The sequence below is a fragment of the Buceros rhinoceros genome, unplaced genomic scaffold (assembly GCF_000710305.1).
Source record: "Buceros rhinoceros silvestris isolate BGI_N320 unplaced genomic scaffold, ASM71030v1 scaffold20128, whole genome shotgun sequence".
NCBI classification, from domain to species: Eukaryota; Metazoa; Chordata; class Aves; order Bucerotiformes; family Bucerotidae; genus Buceros; species Buceros rhinoceros.
Genome location: NW_010427693.1, coordinates 8,261 through 18,911, shown reverse-complemented (window position 1 = coordinate 18,911; position 10,651 = coordinate 8,261). Strand labels below are relative to the sequence as shown.

Below are 10,651 nucleotides of genomic sequence, written 5' to 3'. Positions count from 1 at the left end.
CTGAAACTTTCTTCATGTTCTCCAGTGATTCTGGGGCAATATCCCAGAGAATTTTTTTAATGTTAATATCTGAAAATACTTAAAGCTAAATAAAGTATTTAATATGGTATATTCGCTAATGAACGTGCTTAGGTTTCTTGCTTTATAGTCCATGAATTTTAGTTACGCATACCTTAAATCAATCCAGTTCTGCTTTAACCGAATAATTACTCACTTTCCTGTGTTTATAGATGTTTACTTACTTACACTCCTGGGGTTCAATTCTCACACTGACATAGTGCGAACATTGTTACTGCTGCCAAAACAAAATGATCTGCTTTGCTAAGCAGTCTGAGGAATGATGCAGTGTTAAATCTCAAAAAAAGTATGTGACAGTATATCTAATTTATTTTAACTTTTTTTGTTAAGGTTGAAGATGAGCTGAGTTCACCAGTGGTGGTTTTCAAGTTTTTCCGAGAATATTCAAATAGAGGTATGGGTTTTATTTAAAAACAAAATAAACCCCCTTTCTTTATAGGTTTTTAAACTGCTAATTCATAAAATGAATTATGAGGTAAATGCTATGTAGTGCACTTCTCGTGCTTTTCAAAAGGTTGTGAATGCTGGCTGTAATCTAGTGATAGAATCCATAGCTGTGATAGCTTCCTTTTTTTAGACTGCAGTGTTTTAAATTTTCATGACAAGTAATTTCCTGCCTTCTTGAGTGAGGAGAGATTTGCATGTGATTTGATCTTGAAGCAGGTGATGGAAGTCTCATAAGCTGCAGGCTGTGTTTGAGTGTGCTCTTCCTTGGTTTTGTTCAGGCTTTCTGTTCCTTGTAAACTCATAGTGGCTAGTTGCTAGAACCATGTTTCGCTGTTCTACTCCTTACACCTGCTGTTGCAATAGTTTCAAAACCAGCAAAACGCATTGGGAACAGCTCTGGAAATTCTGTCGTGGGTGTACAGTCACCATGCCACATGTGGCTCTGAGCAGAACATCCTTATTTAGATGTGCTCTCCAGAAAGAGGATTTTTGTCCTCAGGTACAACAGAGTTGTGCTGTTTCTATGTGCGTGGACTGAGGGTGGGGACATGTCCGGCTGGAATGCGGCAAAAGACGGCTAGAAAACTTTGTAGTTTTGTTACGGGTGTTGATTTCAGTTGTCTGTGGATTTTTTGTGTGGGGCATGGGGAAATACTAGGTTTGGTTTTAATACAGTAGTTGCACTTGCAAAGTAAATCATCCGGGCCCAGGGACTTGGTGGATTGCTTTGTACAGTGATACACGTATCTGAAAAGCTGTACTAGGGAGCAGTCACCCACCTGAACTACAAGGATGTAAGATGTTTGGCCATTTCTGTGTGTTTTCCTGGGTATAAGGGACTCTGAAATAGTTGGTATTATTTTTGTGTGGTTTAAAACAGAAGGTAATTGTTAAAACTTGATTTAAAAAAAAGTAATAAAATTAAATATTTCGGCCTACTGTGACAGGATTTTGCTTTGTGAAAACACTGTTTTTTTTTTTCCTTTGGGGCATTCGAACCTGAAAACCGAGTGAAGTTATTTTATTGATTGTTTTTAAAACTGGTATATTCAACTCTGTTTTAGTATTTGTTATATTGAACATACCTTAAAAAAAATCCTTGTTAGTCTGCTTGAGGTCCAGTACATTGTGTAGATGTGTTTCATCACCTAGGAAATGTAATTGTCTTTTATCTAAATTTTAGGTTTCCTTTTGTTTAATTAAGTAAATAAAAATCCACTTCTGTGACTCTTTTATCTTTGGATTCAGATCAAACGTCACATGCTTCACAGGCTTCAACTATTCAGCACCCGATAATAAGCAACGAAAGACACGTTTATGACACTTTCAATCAGTGGGTAAGAATGGATGCTTTTTCTCTTTACGAAAAACAAAGTGATGGTGGAATGCTTCCAGGGGTTCATCAGTGGTTATAAAGCCTTCGGTAGACTAGTCTGATAGTTATTCTTCATCTGATGTCCTTTGCCAAACTAGTGGGCATTTTGGGTTTAAAAGATGAAGTTGCTCTGAAATAAAGTGGCTTTCACATTTCTGATTATTTTCCATGTAATTGCTATGGGAATTATTACTGCATCTTAAGCTGTTGGTAATAGATATTTTCCCTTGGTTTTGAGGGGATATGCACAAACTTTAGAACTCCTTTTAATCAGCTAGATACTTCCTTGCCGATGCCTGTGTATTCAGGAGCAGATAGTCCTTTCCAGATCTGAAGAGAATTAATTCTAGAAGCCTGTGCTCTGAGGGAGCTGAGCACATAACTATTTTGGCTCAGTTGCATAGTAATCATGGCATACTTAGTGACAGTGGCAACTCTGTAGAAACTTCTGACTTGTAACAGCTGGAGCTTATCCTGAAGTTTCATGATATGAACTTTGCCGTATCACCAGCAAGCTGAAGTATTTTGTTACAAGAAGTGATTCTGAAAAATACAGAAAACTGTGGCATGTGTTTCTCCTTAACTGTGGAAGAGTCACGCTCTGTGCCTTTAACTGTGCCTTTTCCCTTCAGCTAGGAGAGCAGCTGGCACAGCTGGTTCCTGCCTCTGGAGTCGATGTGGTAGAACTGGAAGATGAAGGCACGTGTGTGCGTTTCAGCCCATTAATGACTGCTGCAGGTAACAGTCAATTCCGCCACTTGCAAAAACTGGGATTTGCTATAGAATTGTACAACAGTCTCCTGGTGTAAAAGCAGATGCGGCCCAGAAACTCTTTAGGATATTCTCCTATGGTGAGGATATGAACAAAACTATCTTGGCATTATCGTCCTGCTGGGCCTTGGCAATGGGTGCACTGTCATAGCTCAGCTGTTGTGGGTGACGTTGCCTCACTACCTCTGCAGAGAAGGACTTTACTGATTATTTTTAAAATTCATTAGGAGAAGCAAGGGGAGAAGCTCTTTTGTTTCTAACAGTTGTAAAAGAAATCTGAAGGGTAAATCATCTCTACCTTCTCTCAGCTGCTTAACACAAGACGCTTGACTTTTCTACATGTGTATTTGGACACGGAAGTGGTGCTGGTGTTCAAAATACAGCTGCCTAACTAGAAGAATTGTTTACTAAACCTCTAGATTTTTCTGTAATTACTGATGGGGGGGATTTCTGTGTTTTGGAAAGTGTCCTAAATTTCACGTTTAAGCAAACACTGTGTATGTACTTCTGTTTAGACGTGGCTGATGCACGGTATTTCCTTTTAGCTTGTTGTAGGATGAGTGGCTTAGGCTATCAAAACACCTGACACTGACATGAGAGGATCCTGGTGTATACAGAGAAGGAGAGTTTAGAATAAAATTACTTGGTGATGCTGTGATGTTTGGTTTGATTTGAACCAGCATGGAAGCTAGTTCATAATCTGTCTGGCCATGGGAGGAGGGGTTGTGCTGATGCTAGCTACTGCTGTAATGAAAAGGGGTATCGTCCTTACAGTTTGTAATTTCAGAAAATCCTTTTTATTAGCTGATTTTTTTAACGAAATCCTTGGTTCTTTCCATTTTGATGTATCAGTGAATAGACAACTAGACAAAAAACCCTGTTACAGAGATCAAGGTATTTCACTACTACTTGTAAATTGTATTTATGACTGACTTACAGAGTGGCTTCTTTACTTAATTCAGAAGATCACCTATGTGATGTCCGTTGCCTTTCATCACACACTAACACATCAGCTCTTTAGTTTTAGGAACTGAAATACAAGATGTTGATCAGTTGGTAGACTGCTTAAAAATGAAGATACCAGTATTGACAAGTACACTGCAACTGCGAGAGGAATTTGAGCAAGAAGTGAGAAGAACAGTAGGCCTGTTGTACATCGAAGATTTTAGCTGGCCAGGATTAGGTGTTGTAAGGTAAATTTTCCAATATTTTCTTCATTACATATTTGCATAGACTGTGCATTAACAGAAAGGAATATATGGTCTCTCCAGTGATGTATCGTTTGCTGATTATTATCCGGCTTTCCACCCAGTTGAACCTTTTGAGTGTGGTTTTAAAAATTACCTTTTCAATGTGGTTTATTTTTTGAAGAAAAGCTGAAGTGCTGTTTTAGTTAGTATTAGGGCAACAGTTCTCATACTGGAGGCAGCATGTGGATCTGTTGGATGGATATGCAACATGCAAGTGCATCCTACTGTACCTAGCCAGGCTTAACTTACATTTTTATCTGTAATGGGATTCACTTATATACTGAATACCCCTTCAAAAAACCCTTCAAGTGTCTGTTCGGAGCCTCTGCACAGTCTTCTGGGAGGATTCTGTACAGGCAAAACAGCTGAAGTATTATCAGTATGTTACCTAAAAATCTGTTAAGTTTTCAGCAGCAAGCTGGCCCTACCACAAAATCGCTGATTACAAACGCAGGTGAACTTTTTGATCTGAGCTGTAACATTCTGAGATTTTTGGTTCATAAAATACAGACATCTGTAGAAACATGCTAAATGTGTATATATTTTTGTATGTACTGTGAAGTGAAATTACTATCTTCTGGCTTCATTTGAAGATACAACTATCACAGTGATGGGAAGAATGATGACAAACAAGAAAAAGAACTAGAAAAAATCAATACAGAGCTTCTGAAAAAATTAAATGAACTGGAGTCGGATCTCACTTTTTCTTTGGGTAACTGCACTATTTAAAAAACTTCTGTTCAAGCTAATGGTCATTTTCGTGGCTGTGTTAGAATGGTTCAATAGGTCATTCATACATAGGGCATTCTAATGGCAGATTGCACTGCTAGATCAAAAAGGGGTTCCTTGTCAGAAAGAATAAAAGCTGCAGTGTTCCTCTTTGTAAAGGGAGCCTTCTCTGTTCGTGCTGTATCTAGTGAAACACGGATCTCGTTCAAAACCACTGACCAGTTCAGTGCTTTCTGTGCCTAGATTAAAAGCTTCAGATGACTTTCATGATAATCAATCAGCAGCACTTTCACATTAACATAGTGCCACATTATCGCTGAAATAATATTAATTTGCCTACTCAGGACTGATGTTTTTCCAATCAGCTTTCAAAATTCAGTGCCCTGGAACTGTGGAACCAAGTAATGTGAAAATGGCAGAAAGTAACGAGTTTATCCAACATGTTCAACACGGATACTCAGTATACCACTCCTTGGCTGTATAAAATATCCACTGTTTCTCTTATTTAGATGTTTTTTCTTTTTGAAAACCTACAGGCCTGAGCTTTTTTAGTCTGCAGAATTTATACCTATGCAGATACTGCCCTTAATTACTGAAGTGTGTATGTGTATGTAGTAGGATTTCCAGATTCTCAAGCGTCAGCGTTGCATTCTCACAACAGGTGCATTTTGGTACCCACGCAGACTTGACTCTCCCTCTACTCACAGGTCCGGAATTTGGAGGGCAGAAGAACTGCATTTATATTGGCATGGTAACCGAGGACCTGGACGTGTCAGAGTTAGTTGAAACTATTGCAGCAACAGGCAAAGAAATTGAAGAAAATTCAAGAGTATGTATTATTAAATCGCAGAGCATTTCAACACCTTTTTTTTTCCCTTTGCATATTGGCTTCAGGACGTGGTTTTGTTCTTTGTGAAAGTAATTGTACTTGCCCACAACAAACTGTGTTAATTACTGTGGAAGTAGTAATCTCTGTTCACATAAGGAGAACTTTTGTTACAGGATTATGATAATTCTGATAATGTCCTGATTTATGTTTCATGGTCCTGGGTTCAGTAGTTCTAATGAAAAACTTTAGTAATACTGACATAGGCTTATTTTATCACTAAAATTTAAGCTGTCAAAAAAAAAAACCTGATTGTGAGCTGGTGTTTCTCATCACTGCTAGATGTGGTTATGTACCAGCTTTAAGACAAGACTATACTCTAAAATGTGTAAAAAAAAAAAAAAAAAAAAAAAAAAAAAAAAAAAAAATTTTTTTGGATTGGTGTCTTAGAAATTACAAATTACCTATTGAGGTAATAAAGCTGATGATGTGGCTCCTTTTCTTAAAGTCAGTTACCTGACGCAAGTTCTCCAAATGTTCTCTAAAGTAGAATTCCTAAATGACCTGCATAACAAATGTCTGTCTGTCCTTTCACTACTTTAGTGTTGGGCACTTAATCTCCTCACCTAAAAAATAAATAGAACTTCAGAAATCTTTTGCCTATTTCTGTGCATGACAATATGTTGATTTTGGCAATGAAATGTTTTCTAGCAGTGTTTTCTGGAGACTTCCTGACTCCCTCTGCTGCTTTGAGGGTGAGATGAAAGATGGTTTGCCTGCAGAGTACCTTCAGGTTTTTAACTGTTGTAGTTGAGAGATTAGGAACGGAATGTTGGAATATGGGCCACTCTGATCCTGAAGCTTCTAGGGAGGAACAAAGAGTAGTGGAGGACTCAGAAAGGTGCAGTCCTTGGAACCAGCCTTAATAAATCTGTGGTATGGAAAAGATCTTGTCCCATTTGATCCAAAACTGAGAATCAGAACCAATCTGTGAGAAACACTCAAATCATTTAGGTAAGTGATGTTAGGTACAAGAGGGAAGCCTTAGAAAAAACTCCTCCAGTATCAGCAAACCCTTAGCACATACAGATGAGTGCTCTAAAAGACAGAACCAGAACTTAAGACAAACATCTTGACTGAGCCAGAAAACACAGTGGTTCTTCCTTATATGCTAAACGCTGTCCCACTGCACTCCCTTCAGTAGTCAGCACCTTGGGGTATTTACCTTGCTGTGGTGGTCAATTCCTGGCTTGCCTCTCCCCTGCGGAAAAGGAGCAGCTTCCCCTTTTTCCTTTAAATGGCAGTAATCTAAATTTTTGGCATTTTGGAGGAAGTGCCTGTCACCTAGAAAACCCGTATTTAGTTATGGAAGTTGGCGTTTGTCTTGCACAAGACAAAATTGTGACTTCGTTTTTTGATCTCTGGGATTTGTTCATTTATTGCCCCCACAGCTCTCCCAATAAGCTCTGCAGTACCGAACATCACTGACGCTGGCACAGGATGGCACAGGGATCGGACTGGCAGTGGTATATTAAATTTGAAAAACAGAGTTCAACCTAGACTGACACACACCTGGTTAAACTTACTATGAGGCTGGTTTACGTTCTGGGTACTTGTAGAAAGTGTACTCTGTAAACTTAAAAATTCTTCCCAGTCAGATTCAGCATCTGACAAACACTTATGCACTAAGCAGAACTCATTTCTAAGTCAAAGAAAAATACGTACCATTCTTGTTTAAAGTGACGTTCTGTCCTCTGGGTGTATCTTGTAAAATTCCTGCAGTCAGCCTGTACGTTCTCTAGTTTACAGTCAGAATGAAATAGTGATTGTCAGATACTGTCTTAAACTAGAAAAATACTTGACTTCCATGTTTACATCCTGAAAATCCAAACTAAAAGGACAATTTCAAGACCAAGTAATATATATAATAATGTAATTTCTGCCTTTTATTAGCTGTTGGAAAACATGACTGAAGTTGTTCGAAAAGGGATTCAGGAAGCACAACTTCAGCTTCAGAAAGCAAATGAAGAACGGCTTCTGGAAGAGGTAAGGCTGTAAACATTAGTAACGTAGGTGCCTTGGAATAACTTCTCACAATGTGGGTAGCTCGCTCACCAGCCACTGTTTGCTCGTGTGCTTTGCAGGGACTGCTACGGCAAATACCTGTAGTAGGCTCCGTGCTGAACTGGTTTTCTCCGTTCCAAGCCTCACCAAAGGGAAGGACGTTTAATTTAACAGCAGGTAGGACCCGCTGTGACTGCAGCCATGTTTGTTACACTGTCATTAGAACTGTTTCCAATTTTATACTAAAATTGCAACGCCTTGCTTGAGCTGATTTGATTGTGGGTGACATAATGCACCCCCAGGGTGTAAAAGAGCACGCTCTTCACTGCCTCTGCAACACCCAGTGAGACAGTCTTCTAACCTCCCTTGCACAGTTTACATTTTGTCTTCCACGTTGAGTCACATTAAAAAAACCTGCTAGACACTGGCATTTTTACTAGAGGAATAATTTGAGTTTTGGCTACGTATGCTACAAAAATAGGGTGTTTCTGCTGTGTTTATAAATATGTAAGCTCAGGTCTTGGAACATTGTTTCCTGATGTATGTACACGTGTATCCTCTTGTGCACGCTTGCAGTGTGGCACATCTGGAACTTGATGTCTCTGTCTGACATCCTGGTCCAAGATAGCCCCTGGCCATCGCTGCATGGATGAAGTACTTGTTTGCACGCTGGATAGTGCAGTGTCTGACAAGGACAGGCTAAAACCAGCTGAGGACTAGCGTGAAGCTGGCTTTGTGGGAGACAGTAATCAGTGCGCTGTTACAATGTGAAGGACTTACTTTACTGATGTATTTGTAATTCATGTCTGGTGATGTGGAAAGAACTGTCTATAGCTTTTACATCATTAAGACTGATGCACTAACGTAATACTTAGTGAAATTACAAATTCTCACTGTAAGAAATCGTGGCAGTCTTAAGAATGTTCCTGAACTCAGTGAAGTGTCTCTCAGAACAATAACCAGCTGTCCGTGTGTCTCTGTAAAAATGAGGAAGGCTTTCTGCTGTATTTAGGAGGGGTTTTTTTCCCAATTCTTGATGCACCAGTTGGAAGATTCTTATGACAGAGAACAGCAGGATTTCCTTGGGAGTACTTAACCCTCTCACCCCTTCCAAGTTCACTGCTCAGAGCCTGCAGCTGGGAACACCCAAGTGCCCAGGGGAGAAGCGAAAGGGCTACAGGGTGTAGCAGTGTTGTGACAGGGAAACTTCATTCATCTTTCTAAGTCAGCACTCATGTCCGCAGCTCCTCAGAAATGGACTGCCATCAAGTGGCAGTTTCAACTCGACCGAGCACATGCAGTTTCAGAAATGTGGATTAAAAATGATTGTTACATACCTTAAAAATATAGATGAACAGAAAACTTGCCTAGTTTGTGCTATATTCAACACAATGCTTTTTCAACCTGCAGGCTCTCTAGAATCCACAGAATCCACATATGTGTCAAAAGCCCAAGGAACAGGCACTACTCCACCACCCACTCCCACTTCCAGCCTTGCAAAGCAAAGACTTCCTGGTAAGTTTCAACAGCTTGGTTTTATTTCTAGAACTTGCTAAAACATCCTGCTGAGTTGCATGACATGGAAAGACCCACCTGATTTTCCATCCTTCGTAATAACTGGAACTAGAACTAGTGCCTTATGTCTGCCTTAAAAACCCTTAATTTAAACATGGCGTGGACCACCCCAATCTCTGTTTTCTCCCCAAGAATTGTTCCTAGGACTACAGGAAGTTGTTATCCCATTAACTGACAACTGCTTGTTAGGTCTGGAGTCTTACAAGGTTAAGATTTAAAAACTGTCAAGTAAATAAGCCAAAAGTTTTACTTGAAATAAAAGCAACTGTATTTCTGTTGTTACCTAATATTTTGTGGGCAAAGTCATTCTGAGGTGAAGACCTGTTAAATCTATGGCACTGTCTGTGTAGTTGTATTAGTAATTAACGGTGATTTGACCGGCAGGAAAACCACAGTTCTAATAACTCCCTTTTGAGCTGTTTGTCTTCCAGGCTGCCATTTTCAGTGCAAGTTTTCCCTAGAATGACTTCACTGTGCACATAGGCAGCTCCTTTTCAGCTGAAATTTGAACAGCCTCTGTGTGCACAGGATAAAGTAATGGTGCTGTTGCCTTGCAGATATAGCAGTACCTGCAAGCGAGTCTCTCTGTGTTCAGGGTAAAGTTAGTTGCAAAATTCAGACAGTTTCTTTGAAACTTCACTTGCAGCTACTACCTTGTATATTTTGCTGCCTTCACTGGTATGGTATTCTTCAAACACTTCACAGGTCAGAAAATTTTTAAAAGGTCTCTAAGAGGTTCTGATGCATTCAGTGAGACCAGTTCAGTCAGCCACTGTGATGACCTGGAGAAGATGGATCAGAGACCCACCACTCTAGCCCCTGGCCAAGAGCAAGGACATCTGGAGACAGAAAAAAGAGAGGAGCAGGAAGTGGCACAGGCAACAAAGACGGACATTCAGAGTGACAAATCACCACGTGACTGCTCGAAGGTAGAGGAACACGGAAGTCAAAGATAAAATCCAGAATGGATTGCAGACTTTGCCCGTGCCCTGGGAGACAGGGTATTAACGACGCATTGAAAATGTGAACAGTGCCACACACTAGTACAGTAATAACTACTGTAACTTATTAACTGGGATTTTGCACAAATATAAATTCCCCCCATGGGACAGAGATTTGTCTTATTGTATGCTTGTTACAGTTGCTTTAAAATTCTACATGTCAGTGTCACCAAAGTACTAGTGACATTTAAGTGCTCATGAACATCTGTAAAAACGATTGGCAGTTACCCTTCCTGTAGGACTCTGAGCACAGTAATAGTTAACTAACCCATCAGCCAAACACAAGATTAAGGATACAGTTACACACAATTATTATAAAACTTTTATGTTAATACACTTTAAAAAGAAAAATCAACTGCCAATTGTTCACCTCTTTAATATTCAAACTTCAGTTTAGCCTCTCCTGCAAAACATCTAAGTCACACTAGTGCTGTTTTGCTTCTTTTTCTACCTTTGCCAAACAGCTGTGGTGCAGTAAAGCGGCAGGGACAGATGCCCGTGTCTCTAGGAGTCTGAATAGCCTTTGCCATCAACC

The 10,651-nt window shown here is 39.7% G+C and overlaps 1 protein-coding gene across 1 annotated transcript in view; it reads left to right on the top strand.

The window, feature by feature from the left end:
* PDXDC1 (pyridoxal-dependent decarboxylase domain containing 1) overlaps nt 1-10,071 on the top strand; it is a 21,813-nt gene extending 11,742 nt beyond the window's left edge. Inside the window, exons 13-22 of the mRNA XM_010142018.1 lie at nt 409-472; nt 1,774-1,862; nt 2,533-2,638; nt 3,693-3,864; nt 4,515-4,633; nt 5,358-5,479; nt 7,430-7,522; nt 7,621-7,717; nt 8,951-9,055; nt 9,821-10,071. Of these exons, the coding sequence (XP_010140320.1) occupies nt 409-472; nt 1,774-1,862; nt 2,533-2,638; nt 3,693-3,864; nt 4,515-4,633; nt 5,358-5,479; nt 7,430-7,522; nt 7,621-7,717; nt 8,951-9,055; nt 9,821-10,071 (1,218 nt within the window). The remainder of the gene's footprint in view (nt 1-408; nt 473-1,773; nt 1,863-2,532; nt 2,639-3,692; nt 3,865-4,514; nt 4,634-5,357; nt 5,480-7,429; nt 7,523-7,620; nt 7,718-8,950; nt 9,056-9,820) is intronic.
* The last annotated feature ends 580 nt before the right edge of the window (nt 10,072-10,651 follow it).